Source organism: Gasterosteus aculeatus, chromosome 10 (genome assembly GCF_964276395.1).
Source record: "Gasterosteus aculeatus chromosome 10, fGasAcu3.hap1.1, whole genome shotgun sequence".
In the NCBI taxonomy this organism is placed as follows: domain Eukaryota; kingdom Metazoa; phylum Chordata; class Actinopteri; order Perciformes; family Gasterosteidae; genus Gasterosteus; species Gasterosteus aculeatus.
The window spans coordinates 294,819-314,844 of NC_135697.1; the positions used below are offsets into that span (position 1 = coordinate 294,819).

General features: G+C 44.2%; 2 protein-coding genes and 1 pseudogene across 3 annotated transcripts; 2 read left to right on the plus strand and 1 right to left on the minus strand.

The window, feature by feature from the left end:
• Positions 1–289: 289 nt before the first annotated feature.
• Positions 290–2,003, minus strand: LOC144383520 (uncharacterized). Of its 2 annotated transcripts, none has more exons than XM_078081218.1 (3): positions 1,702–2,003; positions 1,383–1,516; positions 290–796 (listed from the first exon to the last, which is right to left on the minus strand). In XM_078081218.1, exons 1-3 carry the CDS (start codon positions 1,868–1,870, stop codon positions 719–721), a joined length of 381 nt encoding a protein of 126 aa, XP_077937344.1. In that variant the 5' UTR covers positions 1,871–2,003; the 3' UTR covers positions 290–718. The 2 variants fall into 2 exon arrangements, with proteins under 2 accessions (XP_077937344.1, XP_077937345.1); XM_078081219.1 differs by having other exon boundaries at positions 1,723–1,999.
• Positions 2,004–10,639: 8,636 nt separating this feature from the next.
• On the plus strand, positions 10,640–11,890 carry LOC144383519 (trace amine-associated receptor 13c-like). Its single transcript, XM_078081217.1, has 2 exons — positions 10,640–10,812; positions 10,972–11,890. The coding sequence occupies exons 1-2, from the start codon at positions 10,640–10,642 to the stop codon at positions 11,774–11,776; spliced, it is 978 nt and encodes a 325-aa protein (XP_077937343.1). The 3' UTR covers positions 11,777–11,890.
• Positions 11,891–15,343: 3,453 nt separating this feature from the next.
• LOC144383607 (trace amine-associated receptor 7h-like) lies at positions 15,344–16,726 on the plus strand (annotated as a pseudogene).
• The last annotated feature ends 3,300 nt before the right edge of the window (positions 16,727–20,026 follow it).

Here is a 20,026-nt window from a genome sequence, read left to right on the forward strand (position 1 = left end):
AATCCCTCTCATTAAGGATTCACACCTCCTGTATCGACGTCAGTCTCAATTCAGATTTCCAGGCATTGTTAATACTTGAAGTATAAAGTTTATATGTTTAAAGATGGCTTAATCAGTCATTTATATAAAGAAATGTATTTCTCAAATCCTTTGCCCTTTGCCTTTGAAATCTGGCAGTTTAGCACAACCTAAAATTGGGCTCAAAAGTAAAATATAACAAGAAAACTAGAGATGTCAACAAGATCTCTGAGTCTCGCCAACTTTGGGCGAGACTGGAAAAAAGTACTAAAAGAAATTAAAAAGAGTTCAACTCGAGGCTCCTTTCCGTTCCTGTGAGTGGTGTCCAGTTCCGTCCTGTTCCTCTTTGGCCTGCTCGCACCCTGCTCTGCTCGACCTCTGCATTTTCTGTCCTCTGCTTGTTTCCCTCCTCTCGTTTTTCTCTGCTCGTGCCGTGCTTCATGTTCTTTAATAGTAGCTGTGATGATTGGGGAGGGGAGGTCCTGTTATCCTGTTGGCCAGTTGCTTCAGTACCAGCGCTCCCTGTAACCGATTACGTCCCTCCAGGTGCATGTGATTATTGACTGCTAATAAAATGTGGGTCAACATGCTAAAATGTAAAACAAACCATGCTAAAATCAATAAAAATAATGTGCAGCAAACAACCCAATGTCCTCCTGGCGACACATTGAGCACGAGGCCGGTGGTGGACCAAGAGGAGTCACAGAGGTGGATTCCTTGGCCGAGGAGCTTTCCTCATTTCTACATAGGTGGTGTTGCCAGCTTCTCCGTTGCTGCACTGAAGCACAGAAACAGAAAAGTAACGGTTACCTAAAGTTCTTTTCTTCACCAGGTGGAGCTCAATGAAGCCTCATACGGCGCCTGAGACTTGTAGCTGCAACAGCTGGGGTGCAGGGCTGTGGTCGTTGTGGCGCAGGGGTCAGAGAAGGTGTGCTGGGAAGCACAAAGTTGGTGGTTCGAGTCCAGGCTGCCCCATGTTCCATGTCGAAGTGTCCCTGAGCAAGACACCTAACCCCTAATTGCTCCCCGGGCAAAAATGTGAAAAAGCCGTGGGTTTAAAGTAAGTCGCTTTGGATAAAAGCGTCTGCTAAATGACCTGTAATGTAATACACAAAAAAGAGTTGTGGCATACCTACGAATAACGCAGTTTTATTTATTAAAGGTACAGATATGAATATAAATGCTTTAGAATTAAACTATCCTGGAACATTCATTATAACCTTTCATTCGGTTCAAATTGCTGTCCAAATGTTTCCCTAAATGTAGACAGAAATGTAGACAGTAATTCATAAGATTTTCCTTGAGTATCTTTGTTGTTTCTTTTGTCTTTTCAGGGACAGAAAGACAAACAGAGACATATCCACCCTCAGTCTGATGTAGAAGGAGGTGATGACACAGCTGTACAGGAACATCAGAGCCAGCAGACCAATCGCAATCCAGAAGATCTCAAGAGACGGAGGACGAGAAGAAGGTGAAGGCTGAGCCAAGCAGGCCACTTCTTTTTGACCTGGATAAAAAACATGGTAAGTTAATTTCCTGTTTGTACTTCTCTGGTTTACAACACAAATAGAAATTCAAAGCGTTTGACCAACTGCACAGATCCAAGAAAACGTTTCCAAAAGTTTAAATATATGAAAGTGGAAACACGTGTGTTGCATGTGACCATAATTCTTCTCTACAAACCGTGCAGAGCGTTGAACGTACTCGGCAGCAGTTCGCTCGGCGTTCCCTTCCTGGTTTTGTCGATGTCGTCTTCATTCACTGTGAACTCACACTCGTATTTCACAGTCATGGCCTCTGGTCCGATGTTGAGCATGATGAACAGCCATTTCTGGGGATTCTCTTGGAGCATGGTGATGTTCTTACAGTCCTTCCTCCCCTTCTGGCAGAGCAGTCTAGCTCTACGTCTGTCTGTTCTGAGAGCAGACAAAGACGATTTAAAGAATGTGATAATAGCACACCAGGCCTAGAAATAGTCTGTCACATAAAACGGCAAACTGGGATCCACAACGTGCTGAATGATTGTGTAAAGCTTTAACACCAACATAGTTTTTTTTACTGAGCTGACGTTGGCCGTCTGTTCACAGCTGATTGAGACGGACCCGTCAGGGTTTACGGTCCGATTCTGAATCACCTCGAAACCTCGGATTCAGGATTCTTTGGTCATTTTCCACAACAACAAATTGCTTCACATTTCTTTTGAGAGGTGAATGTTTTCAATCTGTACTTTCGATTCTTTATTCAGTGTGTTAAAATCCTCACTGTGGCTGCTGTGTGACAACAAATCATTTTACTACAGAAGCATATAAAAAAAAGGTGAATTGCGCTGCTTTCATTCGTCCCACTGTTTAACTTAATACAACACGCATTAGGTAAAACTATGAATCAATTTGGACAGTATTTGACCTACTGTGGCTCCGATGGAGGAGGAAGCTGAGAGGAAATGTGAAGATGATGAAGATGTTCCTCCTGTGGTGAAATCAGCAGAGAACCTGACAGTCCGTCACAGCACAAAGACACTCAGGAAGCTCATTCTCACGCCGAGCTCTCTATTGAACAGGAAAGGGGAAGATTTGAGGTTGGATGATGAGCTAACCTCAGGATTTGTTACTCTGGGGGCCTCATGGTTTTGAAAACTTCACACTCAGGATCTGTAAAAAAACAAACAGATGAGGCTCCCCCGTTTCTCCATCACTTCTCATCAGCCCTGCAGCACACAACCGCCCCGTCTCCACTCACATCAGACCAGATTGTAAATGTTGGTTTATGACTTCCTTTGCAGACACCTGAACGACAGCGGCGTGGGGAAAAGTTCTGAGAAAGCCAAGTGAGACACAACCTCTAATCTGTGTGTGTTTTATGGGGGTGGGGGCAGAAAATCATATGTTGCTATTTCATGTAGTTGGGTGAACTAATACAACGCCCAGCATCACTTCACCAGGAATTACACACGCTTGTAATGTAACCGACACTTTGAGCACCGTCTCTCTCTCACTCATTTGATATTGGAAAGATGCGAATTCATTCACACACTCAATCAAAAGCCATTAAGTTTTACATCCACGTCAAACACGACGTGTACGCTCTATGTGAGACAAATGCTTTTCACTTTTCCTTATCGTTGATATATAATAATAAATGTAACTGTTCATTATACAGCAACACAACAACCTGTGGCTATAACCAGCACACCTGACATGTGCATGTGTTCAGACCGCCCGGCCCGTCATGGCCGTTGCTGTCCGTGCTCTACATAAACAACAACAATAAACAACAACTTCAGTGGACTCACTTGCTGCTTAATCAAATCAACGCAAGCAAGACTCACATCGCTAATTGGGCAGTTCAGTAACTACTAAGCTGCTTTTTACATTCTTGCCCGGGGAGCAATAAGGGGTTAGGTGTCTTGCTCATGGACACTTCGTTATGGGACATGAGCATCTGCTCATTGTGCTTCTTTGTGCTCAGACTTTTTGCCAAGTCCAGCGCCTCATTAATCCTGACGCGTACAAACAGCTTCAGTTTCCCACCGCAGTGACCACGTGTCTTTCAATTGCCCGAGACAGGTTGGCAAGGTGGGTGAATCCTGTGGTAACCCAGGTATTGTTCAAAGACCAGGAATCCTTGTCAAAAAGGAGACAGCAAAATAGCCGCTGAAGATTGGCGCTACCAGCTAGCCGCTCACTGCGGACGTCATTTTTCTCGTTGAAAGTCCGAAAACGTTTCTTCCTCTCAGCACGGAGCTCTAGTTTTGGTGTTGGCCTGCCGTCAGATTTCATTCGGAGTTGCTGCTGTAAAGGCAGCTTAGTAAAATTATTTTTTACTAAATATTCCAAATCTCCACCCTCCATCATTGCGCTTAATTCTTTCACTAGCTTACCAACACAAATCTTCCGTTATTTCATTCAATCACAGGGGAGCTGTGTTGTCACAATAGCCCCGCCTGATTGGTTAATCATTCTTTTTTTTTTTTCATCAAGGGAGGCCAACTCAGCTCAGCTTCCTCACGGACACAACTGCGTGTACTAAGCATGTTTTACACTACCATGTTTTCAACCCTCATTCACCACCTAACGTTTAGAGGGCCGCTGTTTTACACATCATAAAACGCTTAATAATGAATGAAGAGAGACAATGGAGACGACAGACGCAACTGAGAGGAATTACGTAAAACGTTAAAAAGTGTTTTTATTAAATGACTAATCATTAATGATGATTAAATCAGTTATATTCTGAAAAAAGTGAGGAAGCCTGGCTTCCCTTGGCCTCTGCAAGAAAACGCTACTGCTTAAAGCCAATTCATGTGGAGAATGAAATGAGTGCCTCCTCACTGCCAACACTGCAAGTGCTGTGTAGAACAGTTGTCATCTGATATAAAATGATTCAGGTTAGATTTGACTATTGCAATACTAAATATTGCAATATATAATATATTGTTATATTTCAGCATTTAAATGCATTTTTCTTTTTTATCTACTGAAATCCAGTTTTCACTTGGTTCATCTCACTCATTTTCATAGCCAAAAAATGGTTTTCTCTCGGTCAAACAGAACGTTTGTGTTACACTCTACATCGTCCAATCCTGCTCCTGCTAAGTGGTTATTGGCATAATACACCATTGAAATGTTTAGCGTATCAAAGATATACTTTTATTCAAAGAAAAACCTTGTCAGAATCATTCCATACAAGTTTCTCAACACCATCATGAAAATGTTGCAATGTAATTTCATTGAGTATTTTACTGAATGGAGCTGAACACATCTCGACGCAATTAAATTAACTCCATGCGAGAGCTGCACCACTTTGAACTGACATTATAAACATTATTAGCTCTCCTTTGCCGGGGTCTATGCTACGTAATCAATTCATGGTTCACATGACTCGATGGTCATTCAATATATATATTGAAAATACTCCCAGGGTCAAATAAAGGCCCTTTTCAGGCCAATGTCTTACATACAGTTTTGGTCAAAAGTTTACATGCAATTGTAAAGAACGAATGTCATGGCTCTCTTGAGTTTCCCTTTATTTCGACCACTCTCATTTTTCTCTGAGTGATTGGAACGGATACTTCTGTTAGGGGGGTGTAGTTGGTGGACCCAAATGCACACGCACAGCAGTTTGGATTTACAGCCAAAATGATTTTATTTTCCACAAAAAACAAACGAGGCGAAAAGGGAAACAAAGCGCTCCTCTGGCTCAACTGGAGTCGGGAGGGAAACTCCACCGACGTCTTGCTGTCTGGGGCAGATCAAGCAGGGTCTGGTGTGGAAACCCGAGGCCCGACACCATAATCAGAGTCCAATTCAAACGAGTCACGTGTACTCCGTGGTACTCTGTGGGTCTGATACTGCAGGGGAAAAAACAACAACAAAACATGCAAAACTGGTTAGCTGCTACTTCTCTTTTTCAACGGCACCTGAGACCAGCTTGGGTACTGGGACGGACTGACGACGACGAGCCTCTGAACGAAGGAGCCTTTATGCCCGTCACTAGTGATCCCCGGAATGAGCCACAGCTGAGCTCTTGGGAGAGGGGCGGGGCCGGAGGCGGAACACAAGGTTGGAAACTCTAGGTTGAAAAAACAACAAAACAAAAGCAAAGACTGGGGGAAAACTAATAAGCAAATACGGACCCTAACAACTTCTTTGTCACAAAAAGACATTCGTGAAGTTTGGTTATTTTATGACCATTATGGGTTAACAGAAAAAGTGATCAAATCTGCTGGGTCAAAAATAAACATACAGCAGTGCTAATATTGGGTTACATGTCCCTTGGCCATTTTCACTTCAATTAGGCGCTTTTGGTAGCCATCCACAAGCTTCTGACAAGCTTCTCGTTGAATCTTCGACCACTCCTCCAGACAGAATTGGTGCAGTTCAGTTAAATTTGATGGCTTTCTGACATGGACTTGTTTCTTCAGCGTCGTCCACATGATCTCAATGGAACCATCGCTGCACCGATGTGAGCGAGCGTTCTGGGTTCGTGGATGATGTCATCATGATGATTAATATCCGCCGTACGGGGCCGTTATTTGCCTGTCTGTTGGGTGCATGCGAATTTAGGGTGAAAAAATTATTTTGACTTCGTTGACCACCAACATTTTCGTCTCGTGTCTTTCACGAAAGTTAGAATAGATTTAGTCACAGTTTTTATTTTTTAAGATCGTTTTCGTCACGCCTTAGTCTCGTCTTAGTCATGGAAAAAAGGTTGTTAACGAACATTTTTCGTCATAGTTTTCGTCGACGAAATTAACACTGAAACACATCATAGTCTACAGCGGGAAGGAAGATGAGCACGGAAACTATTGTTCTTCAATCTCCATGGAGACACAAACAACAGCTGAGGTGATGAAGTAGGAGGGGTGGACTCAAAGTAAATGTCAGGGATGTTGCGTGGGGAAAAAGGCAGGACTCAAACGCAGAGTTTGCGGGAAACAAAAAGAACTTTAATAGTCAAAACGGGAAAAAAGTAAAAGGCCAATGGGCAAAAACTAGTGTTGTTACCTCCGACCCTCCTGCTTCGAAGCTTGTGTAGAAATATGAACCAGTGCAAGGCGAAGCAAATGTATCGATGCTCGGTTCGTTTGCTGCTGATCACGTGATCAGTGACGGCTGAAGCTTCGGTCCGGCTCAGTGACGTCATCAGTGCCGTCCGAAGCTTCGATCCTGCGCACAGTCACGTCACCGCTTCGATTCAGATGGGCTCGAAACAGGGTTCGGGCTTGTCTGTTCGATACAGTCAAAGTCAGTGTTGTTGCGATTAGCAATGAGCAAATTTACAATGGAACCTGTGGCAAAGAGAGGTCGCTCCGAGATGTGGGAGCACTTCAATTTGATTTCCTCTAACACGGTTGGCAAGCCACCACCTGATATTTGGCGGAATCAAACATTCCTCGGAGTGAAGACCAGCTAAAATATTGGGTCAAACACAAACATGTGTACCCACATCTATTTGTATTAGCACGTAATCTTTTGAGCATTCCTGACTCATCCGTGCCGTGTGAGCGTGTTTTTCCTAAGGCAGGGGAAATAGTATCTACAAAAAGAAACAGACTCAACCCCAATACTGTGGAGAAAATTGTGTTTCTCAATAAAAATCAATAATAATTTCATGCCCCATCCCATGTGTCCACAAGCACCTCAATATCATGTCATAACAAACCTGTCCAAAAGCACAATCACTGCCCCACTGACCGTTCCTCTGTAAATCACTTCCCACATTCCACATTCAAACAATTCACATAAGTCCCTGTGACTGCCATGAACTGCACATGCGGTTGGAAGCACTTCCTGGTTTTTTAAATTATATTGCTTACATATAACTTATATATATATATATATATATATCTTCTATTAATTCTTCTGCTAGTATGATCACAAACATACATGCACAAAGGTGCAGAAAGACATAGATAAGTCTTTGTTCCACTTTTTCCCAATGTACAGAGAATTGAAATACACAAACGAGGACACAATTCAAATCTGAGAAACAATAGTTTTATTCATATAGGAATCCATGTATTTATTAGATGATTTATTGGTTCGACTTTTCATATTCATGTTCAACCCACAGAGACTGGGCCAAAATATACTGGTAGGCTATTCGATACATATGCACTATAGGTTTTCAACAGCAGAGGTTGTCATTGAGTTTGCGATGCATTGAATGAATGAAAAAATAGAAAAAAACTATAGACCGGTCTCTCTTCTTCCCTTTTTGTCTAAAATGTGGCATCTTTAACCAACTCTCCTCGTATCTCCACCGTAATAGACTTCTAGACCCCCACCAGTCAGGCTTCAAGGCAGGCCATTCCACAGAGACTGCTCTCCTCGCGGTGTCAGAAAAAACTCCACACTGCTAGTGCCACCTCTCGCTCCTCTGTCCTCATCCTTCTGGGCCTCTCTGATGCCTTTGACACAGTAAACCACCAGATCCTTATTTCCTCCCTACGTCTGGGGATGAGAGCTCCTGGACAGTTGTACTCTATGAGTAACCCCACTTCGCAGTTAAGAAGAGGCGGCATTTGATCTGCAATTGCTGTGAGATGGTGCCATCCCTTTGCCGTTTCGTGCGTTGGTATGTGTTGTCTGTTTACAGGAATGCAGTCCTTTGTGTATGTAGGAGGCAGTTTGATGTGGACAGTGGAATTGAAACCGCTCACACGCAGACCAGATGTCCGTTCACTTTTGAGGACCATATTTTCACCCGTCATCGTAGTGAGTTCCAGTTTAACTGGGAAGGTAGTGAGCTGCAGTTCATTACTTACATCATGTTCAATGAATGTTGTATCACTTTGTGTATCCAACAGGGCATACACAAGTTTTTCTCTGGATGGATTATTGTCGCTTGACACCCACACTGGCACTATCATTGAGGTGTTTTCTGACAGACCTTGACTGATGACATTGAGGGACACAGCAGACGTTGGTTGCATTTCCCTATGTTGCACTGACATTTTCCTATTTGTCCATTCTTTGTTTTCAACTTTTCCGTAACCATCATCGTGGAGACATGTAGGATGTTACGGGCTGTGGTAGTAGCCAGTATTTATAATAATAATAATAAATTATTTATACTTTATTAATCCCGTAAGGGGGAATTCCATGAGTCCGGCTGTTATGGGGTGCTGCCCTGCTGGGGGGCGGAGGTCGCAGCTTTTCTTAGACAAAAGTAGGGACGAAAAAAGGTTGGGAACCACTGCTGTATGGCATGGATCAGTGCAGTATGTGCAAATATTTAGGGATGTTTAAAGGTTTTAGAATATATGGGAAAGTATATAGTCCAGGATCCACAGCCCGTAAAGGGGGGCAAAAAGCGTCAGTATTATAAATGTTTTTGCCCACCATAGCCTACTCTTTAGCTCAATAAGTAAGTTAACTTACCTAAGGCCTTCTTTGGCCAATCTCCTCTGAATCGTGCTGGATGACACACCAAACAGATCCGCGATTTCTCGGGTTGATAGACCGGACAACACAAAGTTAGCCAGCTTGTCGCCAGGAATATCCAGAGGCGGGCGTCCAGCATCTGTGCTTGTAGTACCAGCGCTAATGTTGACTTCATCAACTTGGACCTCACGCGGTGCTCAATCAGTCTTAAACAATTTAAAACTTCGTCTTCTATGTATACATCTTAAAGAGCACTTATCCGCCCTAGTATTTCCAAAAAACCCTCAATATGCGTCAAAATAGTATCTGCAGAAAACCCATGTTGATCGATTTGATCTGCTAATGCTAGCATGCTACCTCGGAGCCCACCGATGTCTTCCATTATGTCAACACTCACGTCCCTTAGCCAGCTTTTTTTTGCACACGGCTCTGTTGTCTGTTCTGAATGTGAGATATAGCCATGCCCCCTGATTTCCATATAAGAACGTGAAATGTAAAACGGCATTATGAAATAAAAGTACCATGAAATGAAAAGTGCCATTATGAAATAAAAGTACCATGAAATAATGAAATGTATTTAATATTTATGTATTTATTGCCTCATTTATTTATTTCATGATGTACTTCAAATGCATATTTCATGTATTTATTTATATATTTAATTTTGACTAAAACGGCATTCCATATTCTGTGACTAATCAGTCTGCTTCTGGGAAGCTCAGCTGGTATAAATAACACGCCATTTGGGGTACATTTCGTTTTCCATGTTTGTGCATTTCATTTCTTTCACCCATTATTTAAAATCCAGCTCTTGCACAGCCGTCACACAAGGAATCAAGGGTAAAGCTTCAAACACTCTCTAACCAAGCCATTTTTAGGCCCAAAAATTGCATATGTCACGGTTTGGGTTAATGTCTGGTTTTATTTTGTAGTTTCCTTCCTCTGTTCTCCCTGGGTCACATCCCTTCCTGCCTTGTCCTGTCGTCCGCTGTGATTGTCTGTCATGTCATGATTGTTCCCAGCTGTGTCCAACCACCTGCACCTCCCTTGTGTATTTAAGCCATGTGTGTCTGTTGTCACTTGTCGCGTCATTGTTCATTGTATGGAAGTCCTAGTCCCTGTCCACGTCCACGATCTTGTTCTCGTTCCTGTCTTCGTTTTTTTGCTTTTGAAAACCTTTTTGACAATTAAAGTCCCTTTTCTTTTTGAAAACTCTGCGTCTGAGTCCTACCTCCACGCACCCCTTGACAGCATACCCATGTACAAACTTAAAACTTTAAATTCCTTGCTCCTAATGAGTGAAAATCAATTCTGAGACTTGATTCATAGTTTACTTATTAGTCCTTTTTTAGGGTGGTGCACCGTTATTTATTTATATTGTCATTATTAGTGCTATTAATGTCAATGATTTAATTTCACACTAGTTATTAACCAAACATTGCCCCTACGTCGTTCCCAACAGCAGGCAACATATATGACTTCAGAACAGTCGAATGTGAGAACAGAACATTGAGCGGGGAAGGCCAAAGGTCAACATCGAAAAAGATCATAGTCTCCAGCGGGAAAGAAGATTAGCAGGGAAACTCTTGTTCTTCAATCTCCATGGAGAAAGAAACAACATCAGAGGTGATGAAGGAGGAGGGGTGGACCCAAAGTAAAGAGACAAATCTGTTGTAAGACACGAAGCTTTGGCCAGTCAGCTGAAGCTGTTCTGCAGCTTCTCCTCTCCGGTGATGGAAACCTTGGTGGGAACTGAGCTTTGCTTTCCACAACTCGTCAACACCTCCTGCAGAAAGACAATTCATCCTCATATTGCAGCAATATTAATTTACATTTTGTTGTCCTCCATCTCTCTGCTCACTGTAGCTCTCAACCTGCTGGTCATCATCTCCATCTCCCACTTCAGGTAGTAAAACATTTAATGTATTTGTGAAAGTGGTAGATGGAAACCAGTGTTACATATTTGTAGATTTTGCAAATTCATTTCTCTTGTATTGTGTATTTATATCTGATAGATATAATCCCATAATTATTGATCCGAATATCAATTTCGGGTTCCCTCCAGGCAGCTCCAGACCCCCACCAACCTCATCCTCCTCTCTCTGTCCGTCTCAGATTTCTTCGTTGGCCTCTTCATGATCTTTCAAATAATGCTAATAGACGGCTGCTGGTTGCTCGGTGATCTCATGTGTTCTCTTTGGTTGATTCTATCATCCACTATTTTTTTGTCCTCAGTAGGAACCATGGTGCTCATATCAGTGGATCGATATGTGGCTATTTGTTATCCTCTGCATTACTTCACCAAAGTCAAACCAAAAAGAGTTCAAGTCTGTGTTTGTCTGTGTTGGATGTTTGCTGCTTTAATTTACAGTGTGCTGCTGAAGAATAACCTGCAACATCCAGGCAGGTATAACTCCTGCATAGGAGAGTGTGTCTTTGACATGAACTACATCGCTAGTCTTTTTGATCTATTTGTTACGTTCATTTTTCCCATTACTGTTATTATAATTCTATATATTAGAATATTTTGCGTGGCTGTGTATCAGGCTCGCGCCATGCGGTCTCACATTGCAGTTGTGACAACGAAAGTAACCGTTAAAAAGTCTGAAATGAAAGCAGCCAGGAATCTTGGTGTTGTTGTAGTTGTGTTTATGATATCCGTTTGCCCATATTATTGTTTCGTTCTAACATCCCAAAATAACGTGTACACATCTTCATCTGTAACCATTGTAATATGGTTTTTTCAGTTTAACTCCTGTCTCAACCCTCTGATCTATGCCATTCTCTACCCCTGGTTCAGAAAATCAATTAAGGTCATTGTTACACTTCAGATACTGAAGCCTGGTTCCTATCGGACCAACGTGCTTTAGAGACACCCTGCATGGGTCTAAATTAAAATTAGCCGGAACAGAACATGCAGAATTTTATTTATGGTGCACATTAATCTTTCATTACTTAAACCACTTCATTGCAATCAAGGTTGATTTAAGACGTTTTTCGCTAAAAACATTATGCAAATTAGGATTTATTAACCAAAAGATTTGAAGTAGCTATGACATCTTTATTGATTCCTGCATTGACAGACTTTGTGTGTGCTGAGAAACCTCCCAAGAGTTAGTCATTTAACAATTGAGTGTGTGTGGATTTGTTTTGTGTCTTTCCTTCCTCTAACAAACACTCTGGCCTTATAGTGGCTTCACTTTAGCGTGTGTTTATTTTCATTATATATTAAATGAGTTGTGTGAACACGGTAGTAATGAATGGCAAATTAACAGCGTTGGCAGTTAGGAATCAGGAACATGTATTACCAAATATGTTAAAGATACAAGGAATTTGACTTGGCGGAATAATTGCTTTCTCTCTACACATGTACTTTCAAAACAGAGTTTCAGACTTGATACGGGCTGTCCTTACTTTTAAAGTATAAAGTTCTTAAAATAAAATAAATTTTCCCCATTCCATTATTGATTCGTTACTCTTCCTTATCAACATATGCTATTGCTAGAAAACATAATTTATGAATGCAATGTTCACTTTCAATTCAAGTCATTTCATTTTGTATAGCCCGAAATCACAAATGTAAAATAAAGACGTTTTGTCTTCTTTAGCCTCTGAAACTAATCCACACTCCATCGTCCGTGTGAGACACCAGACTTTTGACCGTTTTTGAAGCTGCCCGGGATGAACCCAATGTAACAATCACACTTGTGTTAGCTTAGCACAACACTGTGCGACCCGTTCACACTTTTCACAATTTTGCATTTTTTGACTTTGCATGATAAATTCTAACTGAGGGGGAGGAGATACACAGGTGAAAGACCTACGAACATAGATTAACAGTAAGGGGGAAGTTCAGTTAATCCCACTGAAGTTTTCATATTAAAAAAGGAGGAGGGATGTGGAAGAAGACAAGAGCATGACGAGCACAGCAGCTTTGTGTCTCTTCTCTCTGAGAATGAAAAGTCTTGGGAAGAAGATGAACTTTGCTTTCCTAAACTCCTCCTGCAGGAAGGCCCTGTGTCCTCCCTTTGTGTAACCGGCTGAAGTGGGGGCAGGGAGGTTTTCGTACTGCCTGATGGTCCGCATACAGGGTTAGGGAAATTGACAGGTGCTACTTCAAGTTAGGGCGTACTGTCACTTTAAGTACATGGGCATGAGTCACGTGATACAACCAAGTTCACGTGGGATTTGGAGTTGCAAAACGGGACCTGCCGGCTACTGACGACAACACAGTATTAGCGTTTAGCGTCGGGGCAGCGCGTGGGAAATACTTGTTCAGCGGGTCAGCAGGGGAGTCACAAGCTGCCGTGGCCACAGGCGCTCGAGAGGGGGTCACTACTGTTGTTTTGTATGTAGCTCTATTCTATGCCATACTGTTCTAGTTTAGTAAAGAGAAGCAATCGCTTACTTGTTGTACACTGTCCTAAAGTGTCTTCTTAATTTGACACATTAAGGATGTGCTCCAGGAGTGCAGTCAGGGGGAATAAAGAACCCATGTTAAAGAAAAAAATGTATCTTAATCAGGCTACACTAATTTTGGTGTCAGAAGTGGGATCCCCGGCAAATTATGAAATCATAGTCAGACAGGGCTACTAGCATCCGGATCCAGGATCAGAGTGGGTGACTGCTGCCATGAGGTGTCCCAGAAGCAGCAGGGTGGCGGGTGACCAGTGCTCCTGGACGAGGGAGACTGCATCGTTGCTGTAGACTGTGGGAAGAGAGGACCACAGGACACGGAAAGGACATTTTGAAATGTCAGGCGAGGGGGCTGCTCCAACGACCGGGTCCAGCCAGTATGACTACAATCTGGCTGCCTCCATGGCTGACGTAACCTTGTGGTACAACTGCAGGCACAGATTTTGGAACTGGGTAAAAAACATGTCAAGTATTGTTAACCTCGGTGATGCCCAATCAAGGTAGATTGTTTACGTTCCATGAGAAATACAAATTATGCCTTTAAGTGGCGAACAAGGGAAAGACGTTGACTGAAATACAGGGCACAAACACACGTTGATTTCTTGCACCTGAAGCCAATTATGCCTACACCTGGCACCGTTGCCTGAGCCACTCCCCTCTCTCTCCCCTCTGCAGCTGAGCCAAACCACACCCGCCACCACACTGAGGTGTCTTGGTCACCAAGTTTCAGCTCAAGGTATTGGCACAGACCCTGACAAGATAGGTACAGTGAAGAAATGGCCTATCCACAGTACTGAGAAAGAGCTCCAGCCCTTTTTAGGGTTTTGCAGTTACTATAGAAGGTTTATTAAGGGTTTCTTCCAAATTGCAGGGCCCCTTCATGTTGTTGTAAATGTTTGCATCAAAGAGAACAGTAATGTCAGGAAGAATGAGTTGTTCAGGTTAGCCTGGAAGCCACAACGCCTACAAGCTTTTGAACTCTTAAAAGAGAAGCTGACCAGCGCCCCAACGATTGGCTACGCAGACTTCAATTCCCCTTTTGTGCTAGAGACAGATGCGAGCATTCAGGTGCAGTCCTGTACCAGGAATGGGGGGGAAGCAAAAGTCATCGCTTATGCAAGCTGGAGGCTCAGAGTGGCTGAGAGGAATGACCAAAATTACAGCAGTATGACGTTGGAACTTCTTCCTCTAAAGTGGGCGGTCACTGAAAATTTAGGAGTTATCTTCTGGGATCCAAATTCACCATCATTAGTGATAATAACCCCCTGTGTCATCTTTAGCCCATTTAGGGGCTATTCAACAGCAGTGGGTTGCTCAGCAGGCTGTATTTGATTTTGATGTGAAATATCGCAATTCTGCAGCTGATGCACTCTCCCAGAAACCAGCAGCGAATGAGCCAGAACCTGAGAGAGAGGATGCCGAGTATGATGGGTGTGTGGCCATATGCAACTTGCTTAGGACAGGTACAGCTCTTTAGTTGCAGCAGGGATTGAGTGTGGTAGGATTAGGCAGCTATGTGCATCTGAGGCAAGTGAGATAGCAACAAGGAAGCTAGCTCAGAATAACGCACCAACCTTGCCAGGATATTCTAACACAGAACTTCAGAAGTTTCAAGCGTCAGACCCGACACTGACTGTAGTGAGAAAGTGTTGGAGCAGCCAGAAGAAACCTACTTTCCATAAGAGAAAGGCTTTATCGAAGACAGTTTGCTCTTTGCTGAAACAGTGGCCACGGAGCAGTGAAAAGGAATGACTCCTGTACCGTGTTATTAAAGATGTCCATGCTGGAAAGGTTGAACAGATTTTGTTGCCTACCTTTTAAAAGTGTGCACGACCAGATGGGGCAGGGCATTGAACGGACATTGACTCTGCTGAGACAGATGTTTTTGGGTGGGTATGCATGGGGATGTAGAGCAGCGGGTGAAGGGATGTCAGAGGTGTGTGTTGACAAAATTGCCACGGCCAAAGATTCAAGCACCCCAAACCCCATTCTTGGCCACTCGTCCCCTTGAGGTTGTTGCTATGGACTACACCACGCTGGAACGTGCCACAGACGGTCAGGAGAATGTACGTGTACTGATGTATTCACCAAATTCAGCCAGTATTTTGCTACGCGAGACTTCTGAACAAATGGTTCATGAAGTATTTGTATCTATGCTTGCTTATATTTTATTATCCTCCATCTCTCTGCTCACTGTGACTCTCAACCTGCTGGTCATCATCTCCATCTCCCACTTCAGGCTATTCAGATATGAAATATGTTTTTTGTCTTTAAGTAATTGTATTATCTCTTGATATGACAATTGCTGCTACCAATAATGATACGCTTGTTGTTTTCTTTCTAACCCTAAGGCAGCTCCGCACCTCCACCAACCACCTCCTCCTGTTAGGGATGCGGGGAGGGCAGGACTCAAAATGCAGACTTTTAACCAAAAAGACTTTAATTGTCAAAAAGGCAACAAAGCAAAAGGCCAACAGGCAAAAACGCACACAGGAACCGGGACAAAAGGCAGGCAGGAACTCTGAACATCCAGGACAATAGACAATAACGCGACCAGTGACAGGAGACACACACACAGCTTAAATACACTAGGGAGGTGCAGGTGATTGGAACCAGGTGGAAACAATCAGACAACCCCCAGATTTCTGGCTTTATTTGATGTTTTCAGGGACAGAGAGTGAAGGTGTTTGGTTACTTCAAACCTCTCAGTTTTGTCTTCATTTAGTTGTAGGAATTTTGCTCAATGCACTGGCACAGAAGATCTATGGGGCGATTTTGGTCCTCCCTGGACCGTTTTGCTACATAGATTTGGGTGTCATCAGCTGCTTTATATAACAGTCTGCTGCTGAAGAATAACCTGCAACATCCAGGCAGGTATAACTCCTGCATAGGAGAGTGTCATTGACGTGAACTACATCGCTAATGTTTTTGATCTAATTGTTTCATTCATTGTTCCCATTACTGTTATTGTCATTCTATATATTAGAATATTTGGGGTGGCTGTGTATCAGGCTCGCGCCATGCGGTCTCACATTGCAGTTGTGACAACGAAGTAACCGTTAAAAAGTCTGAAATGAAAGCAGCCAGGAATCTTGGTGTTGTTGTAGTTGTGTTTATGATATGTGCTTTTACATATTACTGTTTTGTTCTCACATCACAAAATAACATGTACACAGCTTCATCTGTAACTATTGTAATATGGTTGTTTTATTTGAACTCCTGTCTCAACCCTCTGATCTATGCCACTCTCTACCCCTGGTTCAGAAAATCAATTAAGGTCATTGTTACACTTCAGATACTTAAGCCTGGTTCCTGTCGGACCAACATGCTTTAGAGACACGCTGCATGGGTCTGAATGTAAACCTTTTAGCCTGAACAGAACATGCAGAATTTTATTTAGGGTGCAAAGCATTCAAGATTTTCCTTTTCACCGCATTTCATTTTTTCAGAGTTAGCAAAGGAGCAATTTTCTTTCTCAGGCCACCGCGCAGACCTACATAAGCTGGTACAGATGTATTAAACAACACTATTCCCTTTGGTATTTCCCCTTGTTGCTCGTTGTCCGCCAGTACCGTGTGTGTGAGCAAACTATACTAAGGAGAATGTCAGACCTGACCCACACCTGGTGAGCCCAGAGTCCTACCTGCTGGTGCACAGGTGCCTTGGGCCTAGGAGGCTGAACTGGTGACACGGACCAGTCTGGTTCCAGTCAGGCAAATATGCTTTAGAGACACGCTGCATGGGTATAATTTAAAATGAAAAGCCTGAAAAGAAAATTCAGAATTTTATTTATGGTGCAAATTGATCAAGATTTCCCTTATCACCTCAATTTACTGTGCCGCAGTTGGCAAAAGAGCAATTTTCTTTTTCAGGTCCCTGGGCAGACCTACAATAACCTGGTACAGCTGTATTGTACATCTATCCCCTCTGGTATTTCCCCTTACCCTTCTGTTTCTATGCTTCATTATGAAATGATTCAATGTAAAAAGTGCAAGCAGATGTCTAAAAAACAAATCGAGCTTCTGAAAAATGTGAAAAAAAAACATTAAAATGGAATAGATTGCTCAAATTATGTATATTGACAATTGTATCCACAGTAACCAGACATTTAATATGTGTTAAATATATTGTAGCAATATTTCATTCGTTAAACCACTTCATTGCGATCAAGGTTTTCGTGATTAACCATTTTTATAAATAAATAAAAGGATGCAAGTAATGATTTTTTAAGCTTAGCTTTAAGAAGCAATGTCATTGTGAGGTGCAGTTCTTGGGCGGAACGGGGAATAACGAGGATACAGCGAGGGGTTTCTGCAAACAGTCTTTTATTGTTCTTTTTAATCGCACGAGCGTCCGGCTCCAGCTTCCTCGCCTGCCTCAGTCTCTCCTGGTGTCGCCGGATCTCTCGTTCTTAAGGATCACACACACACTGATTACTCCCACCTGAGGCCAATTATGCCTCCCCCTGGCACTGTTCCCCGAACCACTCCCTTCTCCGTCCCCTCTCGCGGGGGGCCGTCCGGCCTAGCCTACTCCCACTCCCCTTCCAGGAGCGGGAGAGGAAATCAGCCACAGCCATCTGCGCCCCCGGCCTATGGACCACCTGGAAATTAAAAGGCTGTAGAGCCAGATACCACTGAGTGATCCGGGCGTTGGCATCTTTCATGCGGTGGAGCCATTGGAGCGGGGCGTAGTCCGAACAGAGGGTGAAAGAGCGTCCCAGGAGGTAGTAGCGTAGGGAGTCGACCGCCCACCAGATGGCCAGGCACTCCTTCTCCACCGTGCTGTACCCTCTGTTCAACGCGTCAGTCTGCAGAATAAAGGGGAGAGAGAAGTATGAAGGAGAGGTTCCCCACAGAGAGCCTGCTTTACCTTCTCAAACGCCTGCTGGCACTACTCCGACCACTGGACCGGATCTGACGCACCTTTCCGGGTCAGGTCGGTCAAGGAGCTGGTGAGGTCTGCAAAGCCAGGGATGAACCGCCTGTAATACGCCGCCAGCCCCAAGAACCGCCTCACCACTTTTTGTCTTGGGCCGCAGGCAGTCTTGTCCACCTGAAGGCGCACCTGCCCGCCCCCCAAGTGGTACCCCAAATACCGTACCTCCACCCTTCCAACTGCACACTTCTCCGGGTTAGCGGTTAGCCCCGTCCGTCCCAGCGCCTCCAGCACCGCGCCCACCTGCCGCACATGCTCCGCCCAGGTGGTATTGTGGATAATGACGTCGTCCAGGTAGGCGGCAGCATATGCAGCGTGCGGACGCAGAACCCGATCCATGAGACGCTGAAACGTGTCCGGGACCCGAAAAACCCGAAGGGAAGTGTGGTAAATTGGTACAAACCGTACGGGGTGGAGAATACTGTTTTCTCCCTGGACTCTGGCGGCAGAAGAATCTGCCAGTAGCCCTTGGTTAAATCCAGTGTTGTGAAAAAACGTGCAGCTCCTAGTCCAGGAGTTCATCGATCCGGGACATTGGGTAGGCATCGAACCGTGACACGTCATTCACTCAGCGATAGTCCACGCAGAACCGTACAGATCCACCCTTCTTAGCCACAAGGACGATGGGGCTGCACCAGGCACTTTTAGACTCTTCTATTACCCCCAATTCCAATATACTCGCCAATTCCCTCCGAACCACTTCTTTCTTGTGTTGGGGCAACCTGTAGGGTCGTGACCGTCACGCTCCGGGGGCGTCTCAATACTGTGCACTATGAGGTCGGTCCAAATTCTCACGTGACGTCCGTCCCAGTCTGTGGATTTTTGCTCGCAGGTCCAGGACGTACTGGATCTCATTCTTGCAGGGGCTTGGACCTTCCTCCCAGCTTTCTTTAATCAGGTCCAGCACCCCTCGCGGCGTCCTGCCAAACAGAAGAAGTTCAAAGGGAGAAAATCTCGTGGAGGCCTGGGGGACCGCACTGAAAATAACAGAGGGTCAAGCCAGTGGTCCAAATTACGTTAATCGTTGCTAATAAATTTACGGATCATGGACTTTAGAGTCTTATTCATGCGTTCCACCAGCCCATCCGTCTGCGGGTGATACACGCTAGTACGAATGCCCAGTAACCTGTAAAGTTCTCTCAGTGTGCGCGACATGAACGAAGTGCCCTGGTCAGTCAGAATCTCCTTAGGGATTCCAACTCGGGAGATGACCTGAAACAGAGCCTGCGCGACGCTCTTTGCAGAGATATTGCGCAACGGCACTGCCTCCGGATATCGTGTTGCGTAATCCATGAGGACTAACACAAAGCGATATCCGCGTGCGCTCCGGTGAAACGGCCCGATGAGGTCCATGCCGATCCACTCGAACGGAACCTCCACCAACGGCAGAGGGCGTAACGGCGTCCTCGGAATGGCCGGAGCGTTCACTAACTGACACTCTGGGCAGGACGCTCCGGATGCCTGGCCAATAAAATCGGGTCATTATCCGGTCTAGCGTTTTCTCGTATCCCATGTGACCAGCCATCGGGTTATAGTGAGCCTCCTGGAAAATCATTTCCCGGCAGCTTTTCGGCACCAGCAACTGTGTTTTCGTGTCCCTAAATCAATGAAAAGTGCGGAAATGACTGCGCTGCGTCAGGGCGCACCAGGTGACCATCAATACATATCACTTGGTCGTAGGCTATCGTCACGAGACTGTTAGAGTGGAAAATCTTCCACGGAGCGAAACTCGGGAGCCGGGGGAGTCTCTACGGGAGGCGCCGCGG